The sequence below is a fragment of the Aspergillus udagawae genome, assembly GCF_001078395.1.
Source record: "Aspergillus udagawae IFM 46973 DNA, scaffold_9, whole genome shotgun sequence".
Taxonomy (NCBI): Eukaryota; Fungi; Ascomycota; class Eurotiomycetes; order Eurotiales; family Aspergillaceae; genus Aspergillus; species Aspergillus udagawae.
This window is the reverse complement of record NW_025091272.1, coordinates 1,531,766-1,548,651: the sequence shown is the minus strand read 5'-3', so window position 1 is coordinate 1,548,651 and position 16,886 is coordinate 1,531,766. Positions and strand designations below refer to the sequence as shown.

At 49.8% G+C, this 16,886-nt stretch overlaps 8 protein-coding genes across 8 annotated transcripts; 5 read left to right on the top strand and 3 right to left on the bottom strand.

Moving 5' to 3' along the window:
- Window positions 1-796: 796 nt before the first annotated feature.
- Window positions 797-2,911, top strand: Aud_010777 (uncharacterized protein; the record flags this gene model as incomplete). The annotated part of the gene is made up of 1 exon (XM_043295608.1): window positions 797-2,911. One exon carries the CDS (start codon window positions 797-799, stop codon window positions 2,909-2,911), a length of 2,115 nt encoding a protein of 704 aa, XP_043151543.1.
- A 538-nt stretch (window positions 2,912-3,449) lies between these two features.
- Aud_010776 (CVNH domain-containing protein) lies at window positions 3,450-3,829 on the bottom strand (the record flags this gene model as incomplete). The annotated part of the gene is made up of 2 exons (XM_043295607.1): window positions 3,450-3,637; window positions 3,697-3,829. 2 exons carry the CDS (start codon window positions 3,827-3,829, stop codon window positions 3,450-3,452), a joined length of 321 nt encoding a protein of 106 aa, XP_043151542.1.
- A 1,861-nt stretch (window positions 3,830-5,690) lies between these two features.
- On the top strand, window positions 5,691-7,521 carry Aud_010775 (cytochrome P450; the record flags this gene model as incomplete). The annotated part of the gene is made up of 7 exons (XM_043295606.1): window positions 5,691-5,898; window positions 5,953-6,491; window positions 6,555-6,875; window positions 6,932-6,957; window positions 7,005-7,089; window positions 7,138-7,301; window positions 7,359-7,521. The coding sequence occupies 7 exons, from the start codon at window positions 5,691-5,693 to the stop codon at window positions 7,519-7,521; spliced, it is 1,506 nt and encodes a 501-aa protein (XP_043151541.1).
- A 569-nt stretch (window positions 7,522-8,090) lies between these two features.
- Aud_010774 (uncharacterized protein) lies at window positions 8,091-8,547 on the top strand (the record flags this gene model as incomplete). The annotated part of the gene is made up of 3 exons (XM_043295605.1): window positions 8,091-8,126; window positions 8,178-8,250; window positions 8,327-8,547. 3 exons carry the CDS (start codon window positions 8,091-8,093, stop codon window positions 8,545-8,547), a joined length of 330 nt encoding a protein of 109 aa, XP_043151540.1.
- A 513-nt stretch (window positions 8,548-9,060) lies between these two features.
- Window positions 9,061-9,868, bottom strand: Aud_010773 (uncharacterized protein; the record flags this gene model as incomplete). The annotated part of the gene is made up of 3 exons (XM_043295604.1): window positions 9,061-9,644; window positions 9,710-9,776; window positions 9,833-9,868. 3 exons carry the CDS (start codon window positions 9,866-9,868, stop codon window positions 9,061-9,063), a joined length of 687 nt encoding a protein of 228 aa, XP_043151539.1.
- A 1,325-nt stretch (window positions 9,869-11,193) lies between these two features.
- Window positions 11,194-12,015, top strand: Aud_010772 (uncharacterized protein; the record flags this gene model as incomplete). The annotated part of the gene is made up of 2 exons (XM_043295603.1): window positions 11,194-11,268; window positions 11,320-12,015. 2 exons carry the CDS (start codon window positions 11,194-11,196, stop codon window positions 12,013-12,015), a joined length of 771 nt encoding a protein of 256 aa, XP_043151538.1.
- A 565-nt stretch (window positions 12,016-12,580) lies between these two features.
- On the bottom strand, window positions 12,581-13,617 carry Aud_010771 (thioesterase family protein; the record flags this gene model as incomplete). The annotated part of the gene is made up of 3 exons (XM_043295602.1): window positions 12,581-12,841; window positions 12,901-13,438; window positions 13,502-13,617. The coding sequence occupies 3 exons, from the start codon at window positions 13,615-13,617 to the stop codon at window positions 12,581-12,583; spliced, it is 915 nt and encodes a 304-aa protein (XP_043151537.1).
- A 1,395-nt stretch (window positions 13,618-15,012) lies between these two features.
- On the top strand, window positions 15,013-16,329 carry Aud_010770 (uncharacterized protein; the record flags this gene model as incomplete). Its single annotated transcript, XM_043295601.1, has 1 exon — window positions 15,013-16,329. The coding sequence occupies one exon, from the start codon at window positions 15,013-15,015 to the stop codon at window positions 16,327-16,329; it is 1,317 nt and encodes a 438-aa protein (XP_043151536.1).
- Between the last annotated feature and the right edge of the window lie 557 nt (window positions 16,330-16,886).

Sequence of the window (16,886 nt, the reverse complement as noted above, 5' to 3'; positions counted from 1 at the left end):
CGAAGTGGATCTGAGTATGAATAGACAACTCGGAGTCATTTGCCTTGATAGTAGATCCACCCAAGATGCCAAATCTCAAATGCGAATCAGAGCGCTAGATGCTATGAGGTCCAAGTGTGACTGAATTGCAATGAACAGAGGTAGCTCAGGGACCAGCCCAGATCGAGCGCATAAATTTGCCGGCTTATATGTCAAGAAGGAGTGAACAATTTACGGATATATACTCAGCATTGATATCGGCGGGATGAAGATTTCAAATCTGGACATGTAAACGCCATCGTCCCGACCTGGAACGGGGGGAAAGAGGAGAGATGGAGTGGCTGGACGATTCGCGCCTTAAAGAGAGGCCGCTGACTGTTTCTATTTTCGGGATTCTGCTTGTTACCCGTCTGGGACTAGCATGGTGGCCTTGGGGGCGGGGGAGTGGGCGCCTGGGACTGTCACTGCGCCACTAGGCCACATTTGACCAATTACTGCCTCAGGCATGAAGAATCTGCTGATTTTCTCTTATCGATAAACCTCTGCAAGGGCGATAATCGAACGGCAACACCGACTGACCTCATCGTCTCCTCTTTTCCTCTTGAGGCTTCGCTTTCTAGTCTATCTCCTTCAATTATCGCTCATTTAATTGTCTCTACTGCTGGCGTTTGGATTACTAACGCATGATGCTAGCCCCTACGTCCCCAGTCGTGTCTGAACTTCCGTTTTTGAGGAACTGACGGACAGGTGCGCCATGTGTTAATCTGCTGCCGACCCGACCTATCGGAAGTTAGGGCGAATACCACTCCACGCAATCATGTCTTCCTCAATGCGCTCATCCCGTCAGAGGACATCTAGCTTGTCCCGTCCTATTCGCACTAGTCGTACCCAAGTGCAATCATATCTTGAGGACAGTAGTTCAGATGATCGGCTGGATGAAGACACCGACTCTGATGAAGAACGATCTAGACGAGTGTCGCTTTCGCTGCGTCCACGCAGTTCAAATAGAGTTCCCGTTTCTTATCGCGAGGAATCTACAGATGATGACTTTGAGCAGTCTTCTAACGAGGACCCTTCAGCTGTCGTGCCCGTTGAAGCTCCAACTCGATACACCTATCCGATTCCCCAATCTGCTAGCAATGGCACATCTTCTCGGCCTAGACTCAATCGCACGGTGGAAACTAGGTCCCGGACTAGAAGGTCCAAAAGGCCCCCTGGCAAGAACCGCCTGGAGTTGGGTAGACCACTCAACAAGCGTCCAAAAGTTCGAGCAGATGACATGCTCCCGGTCGGCTCTGGAGTCATACCACCCTGGCACACTCTTCCTTACCACATATTGTTTGACATTTTCTTCCGTGCATCGTTTCCTCTGATGGATGAGAAGACGGCAACTAGAAACAGTTCGACGCAATGGCTTGCGAGCGTTGCCTTGTTGTGCCGCGCTTTTCATGAGCCAGCATTGGCAGCCCTCTACTATTCTCCGCCTCTGATACCTATCAAATGCCATGCTCTGCTCAACCTGCTATGTCAGCCACAGGAGACACTTTCGACCAACTATAGAAATAAGATCCAAGAGTTGCACGTCGATGTGGAGACCCTGTTGCTCCACAAAAGCGGGCCAACGCTCGGTTATTTTGAACTCCAAAGGCTTGTCGAAAAGACTCCTCAAGTAAAGAAAGTGCGGCTGTATCACAAAGATGACTTCATTGTTGGTCTCGCTCCGTGGCAGATACAGCGGTCTAAATGGGTCTATCCCGAGAGTCTATTCAAATCGATGAATTCGAGCTTGATTCAGCTGCGCAGCTGGGATTGGAACAGCCGATTTATGGAAACGAAGCAATTGGTTCCCTTCCTACTCGGCAAACATCATGACCGGGCGTTCCGGGGCTTGCGGGAGTTACGATTGTTGCATGTCGCTTCAGAAGATATTGATCACGATGGAAGTGCAGAGCCATCCAACGAGCGGGAAGTGATTCTCGCTACTGCGATCAAGGAGCTTCCATACTTGCATCGGCTGGAATTTTCCGAGTGCTCGATTGTCAACGAGCATCTTCTCCTCAATATGCCCTCGACACTTACGTCTCTCACCATCAACAACTGCGATGAAGTAACAACCTCAAATCTCAGTGCTTTTCTCGCTGCTCATGGACAACATCTTCGGGACCTCAACCTTAGTCACAACAGGCATTTAAGCATGTCATTTGTTGTAGGACTAGCGGAGGTTTGCCAGGTTCTTGAAAAGTTCAAGATGGACATATCTATGCATGACTGGTCCAGTTATCACGATGTGGAGCCACATTTCCGCGAGTTGCTTAGCCCCTCTGAGGTGCCAACTTGGCCCGCCACATTGCAAGAGATTGAGCTGATACAGTTGCGAAAATGGGACGACACGACAGCTGAGGTATTCTTTACGTCTCTTATCGATTCTGCGAGGGAACTTCGAAACTTGCGCCGTTTGATTATCAGCGCTATCCTGAAGATCGGATGGCGTGACCGCGCATCTTTCAGAGAGAAATGGATTGGAAGGATGGAGAGGGTGTTCTTGCGAAGGAGTCCTCCTCCGAACCCTGATCTTCACAGCCTCCGTAAGGGAACTCCTCAGCTTGACCAAAATGATGCTGCCACTCAGTCTGAGGCACACCATAGCGGCCTATCGACGCCGTCCAAGCGCAAAAGTGCACGCCTTGCGAAACGCAAGCATTCAGAAGCTGAAGATAATATGGAATTGAGCGCGCCAGACCGAGTGTCGTATGGTGGCGATGGAGACCTTTTTATCCAAGGCATGTGCGATATCGTCATGGTCAGAATTGACAATTTGCGCCCGACTGAACTGCAATTCAATGAACAAGATTTTCTTGATGACGAGCTCAGTGGTGACGAGGACTGGAATGGTAACGACTTCGACGCTAGTGCGGCAGGGCATGCATGGTAATATCAACGTCTTCAGGTTCTATGCCTTTCGTCTCTACGCAATTTTCCCCTTTGTTCTGGTGCTGGATGGTCTCTTCTTCGCGCAAGTTCTAATACAGGCTCTTGATTGGTTTGACGGTTGCTCCATGTTATTCTACGAGTTGGGGCGCCCTAAACTGGCGTTCTTGGTAGGGTGTTGGGTTACAGGATTTAAGATGGTCATTATCATGGTCAACGGTGTGGGCGCATTACGTTGCATACCCTGGTGGGTGCTTCATGTTTCTGAATTTCTTCTCTCTAAAAATGACTGTTCCCAATACCATGTGCTCTTACTGGAATATGCATAAAACTACGCTCGCCATTTGAAAACTAAGGTATCTCCGAGATGGTGAAGTACCCTATAGCGCCACCATATGAACCATTCATAACTCATATACAGTGCACTAGTCTCATCCATCTTATTAACAATGCGCGCAGACTCCACCGTGACTATTCAAGGCCATGTTAGATCTGCGGAACCGGTCTGCTGCGTAATAGCCCATGCATGAACTCACCCTCAATCACTGGAATTCGAAGCGGCCATCAATATTTTCAATACGCTCAGACAGATTGACGTCAGCATCTAGGTACTCGCCGTCCACATTTGCCAACCGAGCCCGGAGGACAGGAACCTCGCCGCCTCCCTCGATAGCGAAGTGAACATTCTCGGCGGATTCAGAGAAGTTGACACCTTCCCATTGAAAGTGGCCTGTATCTATAAGTCATCTGCCGTTCTGCATCGGGATCATTCACAAGAGGTGGAAGTACCGTTGTCGTTTCCGAGGTATTGGTTCAGGTCAATCTCGGCGTCTTGCAGTTCACCATTGTCTCTGCGGAGTCGAGCAACGAGCTTATGGCCATCCTCGATACGGATGTCTTCAGCGCTGAGGTGGAAGCTCATTTTGAATGTAAAAATAGTCAAAAAGGTCTCTTGGAGGGGAATGGCACTGATTGATCTGAAATAATGGGTATACTCCGTACTTCTCTCAGGAAACAGCTTCACCTTTATACCATCACCGTCCGGAAATGTGGGCCCTCGCCCATATAACTTATTGCACGACAAATGATGCTAACCACCTGGCTTTGGCCTATTTGTTCGCATGTCGCGCAATTTTGGACTCTAGTGGATACCACTGTGGCAGCTGCGACGTTGAGCAGCGAACAGCGTCCCTGGCCCTGTGCGAGCGTATCCCGTTTTGGCCTGAGCTGCGCAAAGTCTTAGGCAACAGTATTTCACCAGCCACAATTGTACAGGAGCATGCAGTCACCGCCATATTGAAGCTGAGGGTTGTCTCCACTTGTGTGCTGCCATCGAGGCGCTTGGCGGCCACTTTAGCTGTGGACCCTGAGGGGTATTGATTCTGTCCCATGGTGACCCCGCTCTTCTGATTTTTCCCTACGAAATCAGTAGATGAGGCAGGATAGAATCCCATCATGCCAGAATGCGGTATGCATGTCATTATGAGGTTATTGTGCTGTGGTTCGCTTTTCGCCCGTCGCATGTTGTCTTGTCGACTGTTGTGCGCAGCAAATCAGAACGGGAAGAGGATCTGAGTGTAGGTGACGTCTGTAGGGCTGATGTGGCTGCCGACTGTTAATTTGTTGACTTTACAAAGTATTTTCCCGACTTACAGGGATACGCATGCGGTGGTGGTAGCAGGCATGGTAATATGGCTCCTCCCATGCGGTTGCCACTTAAGCACATAGTCTGCTCCGAGACACGCCCAGAGAAATGAAGGATCCCCGCGATAAGGGATAAACAATACTCTCGACAAAATATTAGTGTGCCACAGCATTCGACCTTCTGCGTCACTTTCCCTGTGCTATGTAATAGTGTTGTTCCGTCCGCTGAGGGTTGCTTGACAAATGACGGGGTGAGATATCGCTACAAATCCAAATTATCGAGAGCGAGAACAAGTAAAGCCTGAAAATCCACCATACCCAAGCATTTTCCGTAAAGTGTGGTTGGTACTCAAGAAGCCCGAGGTCTCTGAGGTCGATTCAAAATATATGAATCCATAAGGCAGAGTATTGCGAGACTTTGTGCTGTGGTGAACCTGACCAAGGTATTACAATATGATTTGCCAATGCGCAGATTGGATCCAAATCAGCTGACTATGGTGAAGAAGTCCAAGCAAATCCAGTTGACTCTCAACGTTGCCTTTTCAATGCCTGATCACTTCATTACTCCTTCATGGATGTAAGGAAATTCCTTATTCCTTACCACTGATGTAGGTACTCCTTGTGACCTTTCCCACGACTTCCCAAAAGTAGGGGGCCTGCAATTCTGAGCAGCAATCACTACGGAGAACCACGACAGAGCATACTTTATATCCGTAATTCGGTAGCTCTTGGATGGTTGGTTGACAGTGAAGGTGATACTTGAGGCCGATGGCTATTGGTCGACTTCAGTGAACACTCTTTGACAATCCATGCAATGTGCGTTTCCGTGCATAATGGCATGCCCAGGGTATAGGTTATCAGTCTTGCTGACTCGCATTGCGACGTAGGACGATCTGCAGCGGGGTTTTACTCGCTTTAGCACGCTGACAGGTATGATTTGAGGGACACGGTCGGCGTCTTCCTGGTATCTCGGTGCATTCTGAATGATTGAGATGCCTTTCGTACTGAAAGGTCACTATATATCCTGGGTATTGCACACTACTTGGTCACTTTTCCATCCTTCAACTATTCTACTTCTTTCTTTCCTGAAATTACTCAAATAAGGCCCCAGAGTCAATATCGCTGCCACGTTCTTTAATATGTTTATCACATGGTACATCGTAGCCATCCTTTTCTCTGTAACCGTGGTGCGGGGCGTCTGGGTTATTATCTACCGATTGTTCTTCCATCCGTTGGCGAAGGTCCCAGGACCTCTTCTCGCAAGAGCGTTCTTCTTTTACTCCTTTTGGTACAACGCACATGGCGGAAGGCTTTATCTGCAGATCGAGAAGCTCCATCAAAGATATGGTAAGTCAAATCACCTCATCGTGGACGATATATCCTGCTAATTACCAGGATTAGGCCCAACAGTACGTATCTCACCAGATGAGATCCACCTCAGCGACCCAGAAGACCTTGATAAGATCTACTATTTTGGATCTCGGTTTGGCAAAAGCCCAGCCTTCTACCGTGCATTTGGTTTAGATAATTCCTTGTTGACCATTCCCGATAATGACCTCCATCGGGTCAGACGAGCAGCTTTGAATCCTTTCTTTTCGCGCAAAATGGTCTTCGAGCTAGAAGACGTCGTACAAGCAAAGGCGCAGAAGTTGACAAGTCGGATGCGATCGGCGTTAGAGTCTACGGGATATATTGACCTGCACTACGGATTTCGGGCAGTTTCCCTTGACGTCCTCACCGACTATGCGTTCGATGATTGCTATGGTTGCTTGGACAAGGAGAACTTTGGATTTGAGATATTCAAGATGATTCGTGACATAGGTCCTACATTGTGGTTCTTCCAGGAATTTCCTTTCATGCGAGATCTGGCTATTCAGACTCCATTCTGGCTCGCCAAATTGACGGGCAAGTCACTGTCAAGGATGATGCTCTATCGCGAGGTAAGAAACATCTGCTCATAACGCATTTGGCCGGTGGTCAAGATTGATTTGCATTCTGTCCAGCGTTGCAAGCACCAGATCCTGGAAGTCAAGGAGGCCGTGGAAAAAGGTGATAAAGTCTCACGAAAGACTGTTTTCCACCAACTCCTTCGACCAGACGACACGGAAGGATACAAAATGCCCAGTGTCGAGCAACTCAGTGACGATGCTTATGTCCTCATTGCCGCCGCTGCTGATACAACCGGTAACGCCATGACAATGGCAGCATATAATGTTGTTACCAATCCAGAGATATATGAACGTCTGACAGCAGAGCTGAGAGAGAGGTTTCCTGACCCTGAAGCGAAAATGGACCTGGTGACCCTTGAGAAATTACCCTATTTGGTAAGTTGCACCCATACTATCGTCGGGCTTTAAACATGATGAACTAAATTCCGCAGACTGCAGTGATCAAGGAGGGACTTCGGTAAGTACATTCCACCGTACTATGAGAAGTCCACTTACACAACCTAGATTGTCATATGGTGTCGTTGGCCGAATTCCAAGAACCGTTCCCGAGCCAGGTGCTGAGTTCCATGGCTACCATGTCCCAGGGGGGGTATAAGAGATGTATCCTTTTCTTGGTTGGTGATACTGATCGATGTAGACTACCGTCAGCATGAGCTCGTGGATGCTGCATCGAAACGAGGACTTATTTCCGAACGCAGAGAAGTTTGATCCGGCACGCTGGCAGGACCCTGCCACCCGCAACGCCCTCGAAAAGCACCTGTTCTCGTTTGGTAGGGGCCCGCGGCAATGTGTTGGGATGCAGTGCGTATTGTCTTGAATCATACTTGAATCGCGATTGTTGTCACTGACATTGTGTAGACTCGCTTATGCAGAGCTCTACATCACCCTAGGTCGAGTATTCAGGCAATTCGATGATTTGAAGACGCGGAAGAAAGCCAGAGAAGAGTTATTATATGATGACTACTTCTCAGCCTACCATCCTGAAGCATACAACAAATTTATATTCGAGCGCGCTAGATAGTGGCTGAGTAAGCTTTTGACATCTCGAGATACCTAGCTCTCTAAGAGTGTTTTGAATATGAATTGAGAGCATCGTCTCCAGAGCTCTTCACATTTGCTTATAGTGCGAAGTAGAAGGAAAACAAGCCAGCCTCTAGCTTAAGGCTTATGTCTTGTTGTATTGCCCTCTGGCTTCCCCACTGTGCCCTCTCGACACTCTCGGTCAACCTTCAGCTTGGTAAAGGGCAACTACTTTAAGTCCGGTGGAGGCACCCTCTGCTTGAATAGGGCAGCTGTGTTACTGTTCCAGGTGAATAATAACTACTTAGCCCCGGTTCCGCTTCGGGTCCTCGCCAGCTACAGCTACAGCAACACAGATAAACAGCCCAGCTCTTTTGAACTTCCCTCTCCTCTTCTTCTCACAACCCCATCGTCCGTTTACTCTACATCAACCTTTCATCTCTCAAGATCTCTTCTTACTCTACCTATTCGACAGCTTCAATCAGCCCTTCAATCAGGCTTTACGTTGATTCAACCACAACCTCACTTCACGAGTCTTCTTGTCCTTAAATCTCCAAAACAACCGACATCATGCCTATAACTTGGGATCACGAAGCTGATGCAAAGGTGCGCCCCATTTTAACACCACTTGAATAACACCAAGGCTGACAAGAACAGCTTCTCCTCAGGATCTTCACTACCAGCAACATCAATCTTGACTACGAAGACCTTGCCAAGCACATGGGACCCGGTTAGTACCTATACAAATTATACCTTCACTAAAAGAACTTTCAGGAGCGGAGTTTGCTGACACGAAATGACCATAGATTGCACTATCATCGCTATCAGGAGCAGAATTCAACGCCTCAGAGTGGATCCTAGGGCTGGAATTGCTGTCAATGGCGACTCTTCTGCTCCTGCTACTCCGGAGAAGCGCAAACGCGGCCGCGGAAAGAAGGACGCCGCGGACAAAGACAAGGCTAGTCCTAAGAAGATTAAAAAAGAGGAGACAGATGAGAACGGTTCCGATGTTGTTGACAGCGCTTGAGCTTATCTGATTTGCTTCCCTGTATCAGTTCCCTGGTGATGAGGGTTGCTTTCCGGCTTGTGTTGGTGCGTTGTGTTCTGGTTTTGTAGCTGGGATTTATGGTTTATGGGGGCGAACCCAGTCTTTAGACAGTGCCTGTGGTACTTGCTTCTTAGGACAGTCGTTATCTGGAATACAGCCTGGGAATTGAAATGTTAAGTTGAGATACTGCGTCTTTCTGGTAGCTCCTGGACTCAGGCAACATTGTATAGGCGTATCAGGCCAATCTGTTAATGCGGACTGTGCCCTTGTGGCTGGATTCCGCGACGGGGTTCTTTCGCATTTACAAATGCAGTACTGTAAGAGCTACTCATCTGTGGCCTTTGGCAATAATAATCACAGATTGCATTGCATGCTTGTCACAACCTTAGATACAAAAAGGATAAGTGGACCTTGCTACCTTCGCAATTTCCAAACCAGCGGCCAACTCAAAGCTACAAGAACCAGAAACCCAGCCAGCCCAGCAGCATCAAATCAGGCAAAGTTCATCATGTCCATATCTTCCATTTTCACACCCGCCTCATCAGGAAGGAACTCAGAAGCAGAGCTCTCAGGATCATCCTCTCCCTGGTCATCGCCCTCGTAGCTGACCATACCATTGGGAAGAACGCTCGCCTTGCGGGAACGCTTGGTAGGAGTGTTCAGAATACCAAAGACTGGTTCATCAGATCTCTCGATCTTCACGAAGCCACTCTGGGCCTGGGCCTGATTTCCTGAAAGAGTCGGGTGGAGAGGCTTCTTCTTAGTAGGCGTGTCGATCTCGTCCTCGCCGACTTCCATTTTGACCGGGCTGATGGCATTCTCCTCGTTCTTGAGAGGGTTGGTGTTCTCGTTTGCATCAGCAAATGCACCGGCTTTTCCACCGCGCTTGCGCTTGGAGCCGGGGGTCTTGACGGGAGTAGCAGTTTTTTTGGCCTTCTTTGGAGTTGACGTCTCGCTTCCCGTCTTGCTACCAATGGTGAAACCATCACTGCCGGAAGCTTTGACAATTTGGCGCATCTTCACGAGACGCTCCCTTATTGCGCGAGGAGTCGGCTTTTCATTTTCATCAGCACCAGCTGCTTACTGTTAGTGGTTGTTATATATAATGCTTGGAATAGAGGACTTGAATCATGGAACTTACGCCAGGCCGAAGCGACCTTGTTTGTGTCAACGGAAAGGTCATGGGTCTCGAGAATTTTCAGCAAAAGCTTGTGTTGAGTCATGGTGTCAGTCCTGATTTCCATAGTGAAGGCAGTGTACTCACAAGCTGATCATTTTCTGGGGTCCAGCGCATAGGCATGTCTGTGGTTGATGGTGTTGAGGAGTGTGTATGGCAGAGTGGAAGAAGAGGGCAAGTAAGTAGCTGGATGGTATAATCAAGAGGTAGAGGAGATCTGAAGAGTAAAAGTGAGTAAGGAGAAAGCTTGCTGGAGGTAGAGAAAGTAGATATCAAGGTAGGTCAAGGTGAGAAGAGTAAAGAAGGTAAAAAGGCGAGGGAATATGTTGCGGAGGAGTCCTGAGAAGAGAGGACGAGGAAGAAGCAGGTCTCAGCTTTTTCTGTCTCTCTGTGAGTGTGACTGTATAGCTCTAGCAGTGTATATCCCATGGATCTACGTACAAGATCATCCACATCTCACTGGTGTTGTTGTAATTCCCTCATCTAAAACTCTAGGAGGGTGACAGTCTGTGGGAGTAGCTCACACCCCTCACACCTATTTTGTATGCTACATTTGTCATTTTCCACAACCTGCTGTATCCCAACCAGATCACTTATACAAGAGTTTTAACATCATCCATCTGTCACTTTAATTTCTTACAGCAGATAAGCGGTGTAGGGAGACAACCCAGCCCGAGTCCTCACATCTACAAGTCAATCGCCAGAATCCTTCCACCTTTGCATCATCGCTGTCCAGGATGTTCCTGCATCTTTGTCTGTCTGATGGATCTATCAACTATCCAAGCATCTAGTATGGATGATGGCGTTAGATTATCTGCATCGGATGTTTGATGCTTTCTTCCTGCTCTTCTGTTTGGTCAATTGTTAGGGATCGCCATTGATTTAAGTTCAAGGATGTGTTGCCAATGCGCATTCGCAAAGTCTTGAGAACTACAACATTCAAGGCACATTGTAGGGGTTTTATTCATTTTCTTGTGGGTTTAAAGATTGTATGTATAAGTTTCTGTCAATTACTTCTTCCCCCTCCTTGCTACCTGCTTAGTGCTCTGATGATTCACTTCTACTTGTACCTGTACTCAACCTCGACATTCACAGACTATCTCCAGTCTGCATCTTTCCTACTACTTGGAAGTTTTGACAGAGATTCCCAGTGTTCTGTGTTGTAATTATGCCCCTTTTCTCTAACATTCGAGTCAGTCTACATGTAAATCAGAGCAAAGGCTGTGGCTGACTACTCGAACTTTAGGTCTCTTTTGTAATTCCTCCCACTACACATTACGATCTCCAGAAACACACTTCACTCAGAATCCCTATAAATGTTCCTGGGCTACATCGATGCCATCTACTTTACCTAAATCCAAGCAATCTGCACCGCTATTCGTTCCAGTCACCCCTCAAGTACAAGTACCATTACGAATCCCCGAATCTCCTCCAAAAATCCATACAAAATGGTCAACTGGAAAGCCAACGAGTCCACCGACCGTCTGATCGCGGTGCTCATCGCAGCTCACCCAGGCCTAAAGGTTCCTACCTCCTCAGCCCCAGCCACAAACACCAAGCTCACTCTCCCACAGCTCGAATACCAAGCAATGGCCACCCTCTTCGGACAGGGAGCCACTTACGACGCCATTGAGGGCCGCTTCCGCCGCTACCGCAAAATGGCCGACGAAGTCAAAGCCGACGCGCTGAGCAGGGGCATCACCGAGCTACCGCGCGGCCGGAACGGCACCACAAGCAGCAGCAGCGTCACGCCCCGGACCCCGCGCGGACCACGCGGCGGAATCACCAAACCATCTTCTTCTACCGGGAGAAGTAGGAAGAACACTGTTAGCCAGTTGCTCTCGACCCCGACCAAACGGGGCCAGGGCAGAGGTGGCAGCAGCAACAACAACGGCAACGGCATGTCGTTCATGGAGGCGATCTTCCTTGACGACGGGCTATCCGAGGAAGACAAGAAGGTGAAGAGCGAGGCTGCTGAGATACTCACTGGGCTTGTGGGTCATTCGGCGGTTGTGCATGATCTGACGGGTGCGAGTACGCCCACCGGCTCGTCTGCTTCATTTGCCTCGATGAAGATGGAGGATGCCGCCGAGAGCTTCTCGTCTGCCTTTGGCGGTGCTGTCAAGCAGGAAGGCCGGGGGATCGGTCATGTTGCTGGCGGCGATATTGATGTGCCTGCTATTGAACATGATGAGTTCGATATGGCGGGTTTGTACTTTCACGGTCATGGGGGGTACGACATGGATGACATCTATGGTGGGGCTGCTTAAGTATTATTGACTAATTAGCGGTTGGAGCGGCTGATCAGAGTCCAATTTGAAGTAGCCAAGAAGAAGAGGGGAAAATTACGAGCTGGATTAGAGGGATGGAAGGCTGGAACTATACTATGCGTGATGAGGGTACATTAGGTGGGCGGGAACAGGGCAAGATGTGACATGTCACAACGCAGAGGAGTCATATTCTCATCGTACTTTTTTCCCGGTTTTCGCATGCATTAGTCCAGAAGAAAAGTCTGGCCCTCAGCATGGTGTTTCAAGTCTGTTCTTGGTGGTACTTGTGCTTCATTCAAAAAGTTGGCCCTAGCCCTAAGCCCTATGTCCATTTCCAAATGAAGATCATGCTGTAAGGAGGGTACTACACAAACGGCAAGTGACTAGCCAATCTCGAGCGGCTTGTGTGATATCCGGATTGCAGTAATCAGGACAGTGGTGGCTTGTTCGTGCCGGATAGCAGGCTCTTCCTGTAGCTTGTGATATTTATGAATAGCGTGACAATTCGAAACGATGAAAAAAAGGTGAGGCGGACAAATCTGCGCCCAAGCCAAAGAATTCCTGGCTACATCTTAGACCCCTTTCGTGGACGAAGCTCCGATATATACAGCACATGGTTGCTGAGAGCCAGGATATCGCCGTTCTCCGCTAGGATCTGAAGGTTTACATCATAGCGGCCATTGGACACCATGTGCGAGTTCGACCGGATCATCACCCACTGCGTGGACGGGTCGGGCCGTCGCTTGAACTCGACGGAAAAGCAGAGCGTGGACAGTGCGTAACGGTTGTAGAAGCCTGGTTGGTGGGTTGCAGCAGGCTGAAGAGGCTGTTCGAGGCAGTTGATTAGCTTTCAGCAACGGCTTGTTGATTTCCATGTGGGCTCACCGTATCTGACAGCAAGGCTAGATGCAGAAAGTCGGAGATCTTCGACCCATCGCGGAAGGACAACCAGACCTCACGGTGATGCCCTCCCAGTCGATGACCCCAGAGCCCGTTTGCGGACCTCGGCGCTACCCAGTTCAGTTTCCGCGTGACGGGAGTCGCATCAACCACCGGGTCATCGATGGTGACGCACTCGGTCTCACGCGGAGGGGCAGGAATCCTCAACGCAGGGTCGCTTGCCTGCGACAGACCTTTTTCCTTGGATAGGTCACCATATGTGAAGATTCCAACAGTAGCCGGAAGTTCCGGCTTCTTCCACAGCGCGGTGTGAGAGCGTACCAGCTCCACGTTGACCACACACTGCCGTGAGGAAACGCGCAAGAGTTTGCAGGTGATTGAGACGGGACCAGGAGGAACCATGCTCAGGAACTGCACGAATGCATGCACGGGGTCGGGAAACCGTTCATCGCCGAGCTCCGCAACGATGAACTTCTCCGCAGCGGACAGCATCAACGCGTGCAGGAAGCCTCCTAGGACCGAGCTGTTCTAGTCAGCCTCTGAGCTGCTGGAATCGTTCATCACGGCACAAGTCCGCTAGACGTACTGCTGCGTAGTCCATTCCTGGGAGATACTGGCCAGGAAACGGTGGGGGTTTTCTTCATCCTGAGAGACGGCAGAGACCGCTTCCAGTAACGGGGAGGAAGAGGGTCGCGCTTCCATGGGTACAAGCAAGACAACAGTTGCCGAGAAGCGGGGGAGATTCAATGACTAGGGATGTCTCCTGGTACGTGTTGTTTCAGCAGTTTGAGACTCCAGAGTAGATCCAGTGCTGGTTATGTCAGCGATCAAGCCTGAGAATTCCAGCTTTCAATGATTAGAATTGCAAAAGCTAGTTTGACCATCCTCCTTTTCTCAGTCTACCAATCTTAGTACTCCAAAGAACTGCTGCGCTGGAAATAATCGAGATAGGTGTATAGACAGGGGTCTATTGGACACCAATTCATCCAAGATAATGGACTTGGCTAATCAAAGCGACTCTGCTAGCGCCACGAACATCAAGTTCAATGCCTAGGCAAAATAGCATTGAACCCCTCGATGTCCTCAGCAGTTGAGCTCTGCGGACGAACTAGATCTGCGCTCGGAAAGGGGAATGCATGGACCAGACAGGTATGGAGTGGATCGCAGCCGAGGTAGTATTTTAGCCGTACTCCGTAACGTCTCCGTATCGAGTGACGATCGCTGGGCCTAGACGGAGGCCTTGGAATGTACTCAGGGGCATGAAAATTTGCGAAAGGGAAGATAACAATCCTCGGAGATTAAAGTTGAGGAATTGTATCTATCTATGCCAGAGACATTCCGATCTGGAGTGGGTAGAGATCTGATAACCATGAATGATGATGATGGCGATATCGATGAGATAATGATGGGTCTTCCTGCTGTAACTGTTAGTCAACGGATCCAAATTTCGGTGACTGATTCTAGGTGTCAATCACCTCAAGACGCATGGCTGTCGTACGATCGGATGCCCAATTCCAAGACCGCGAGTTCTCACCATGGATCATAAGATCATCCCGCATCTTTGCTTTTATGCAACGAGTTGCCTTGTCCTGGACCTTGCTCATATTTCGAGTTTTGCCCAACACTTGATAGAACCTCGAGGACATCCATCACATTCATATTTCTTTAACTTTGTCAGTGTGTCTCACTCAACGATCATCACGTGTTCTCTGGGACGCGAAGACGCGGTGCCACGCGGAAGTCCCGACGATAAGTATTTTAATAATATGTATCGAGATTATTATTAGATGCTTAGCCGGAAAATTTGCAGGAGGCAAATACTACCACAACTAGTCCAGTCATCCGTACTCTTAACGAGATACTACATGAGCTACGGAGTACTCGCGAGAATTTTCCCAGTTTGCGGTACCCCCGATCACTCGGCTCTCCCGCCCGGACTCCGTATATCCTCGCCTCTCGCCTTTATTATCTCCTTTTTCATTCCTTCTTTGCTCCTTTCTTTGTTTTCTTTCCTTTCTTCTCTTGCACTTTGATCGGGCGGCTGGGCTGGAATCAACAGGAAGAAGTGTGGGTGAGGAAGAATAAATCACAGACAAAATGTTGGTCAGCCCTGCCATCCAGCATCGGTCGGGCCTCACACCGCAATCTCCATTCCTTCAGCACAACCACCACCACCACAACCCCTCAGTCTCGACCGCCAAACCGCCCTCCATGGTGGTCCCCTCGACACAAATACAGGAACCCGTTCAATTACCGACCCCGAATCAATCGGGGCCGACCACAATGCCAACTGACGAAGATGGCAACGACTGCTCGCCACAGGACTTTTCCGGTCGGGGGAAGCGCCTCACACTCGCAGAGCAAAAGTCTCTCTTCCGCCTCTGCGAGCAGTACATGAACCGCTACGACGCACACGAGTACCCCAAGAGCTTCTGGATGAAAATTTCAGAGTTACTCCTCAAATCCACCGGTCGGAAGTACTCCTGGCAGTCGTGCCGGCGACGAATGCAGCAGTACGTCGAGAAGCGAAAGACGTATTGGGCAGCATTTGACGCCGACAAGACCCTCCCCGATCTAGGCGATATGGACGAGGACTTGGCCTCCGACATTGACGACTGGATGGGACGGTGCGAGCTGCGGCTCCAGAAGGAGGAGAAAGAGCGTAGGGACAAGGTGCAGCAGTCCGAGCTCGAGCAGGCGGAACTCGCGCGCGCCCTCAAGCTGCAGCGCACCTACGAGTGGGCGAAGAGTTTGCCTCCCCCAGAGGAAATGGAGCGCCAGCCGACCCACTGGGGTATGCCTCCGCACCGATTCGTCATCATGGGCGGCCGATTGCTTCAGGGCCTGGATCTCGCGTTTCATCTGTCCAAGGTCCGGCCGGATGAGAGCCGGCAGTTGGCGCTCGACGCTGTCCTGCTCCAAGGCCAGTTCGGTTACCCATCAGCAGCACCCGACCAGAAACTGAAGCCGGATCCTTCGGGCCCTTGCCTTGGAATCTTTAACCCTCGCGACAGGAAGCGGCCGCTCGATGCCGTCGACGGCGTTTCCTCGGAGCGGCCCGCGCGGCGTCCCCGTACGGATCTCGATCCATACCCCCAGCTCCAGGCTCAACCCCAGGCTCAGCCCCAGGCTCAGCCTGCGGCCGGCGACAAAGCCTCCGAGAAAAGAGAATCGCCCACTGCCATGCTGGCACGGAAGAATGTGGACCGCATCGTCAACAACCTCTGGCTGCAGTTCGCCAAGGGCATCGCGCCGTACTACGAGGAGCATCGGGACCAGCCACAGACGAACAAGCAGTTCGGGCTGGTCCTGTACGATCTCTACCGGGATCTAGGCCGGGCTTTCACGAAGGCTGTCAATCGACTGGTGGACCTGGAGTGGGACTCCGAGTACGAATCCGGCTCCGCGTATTGACGTCCTTTTCCCCCTCTTTTCTCCATCTTTTCTCCATATTCCGGCGGCATTTGGTTTTGTGGATATATGTTTATGACATTTCTCTGATATTTACTTCTCTGCATTTTCTCTGTTGTTCTCTCTCAGTGGTTCATCTATTTGCATCTTCCCATGCGCACCAGACTGGCTAGAGATACCCATTGCATGACTGTTCTGTTCAGCGTCTCTTACGATGATTCACATATTTGTTCTGTTTCACAGCGTTCCATTTTTGCATTACATCATATAGACAGGTGGAGTTTGTGCAATCGATGACTAGGTATCTTTCTCCCATTTCTTTTTAGGCTTCCACATGAGCGAAGAAGTAATACTCTCCATTTCAGTCTCAATATTACTAAGTACTGTACTTTGTTTGCATCCTCGAGCTACACGGGCCGCAGGCGCAGCAACTTTGGCGTTAAACATATGCACCACCACAATCGACATGAAAACCTTCGACTCGCCATGCGCAGGCAGGCGAAAGGCCATCGTTGCACAGAGTATATAAATCACAGCAAAGTCTAGACATCTTCCTCTGC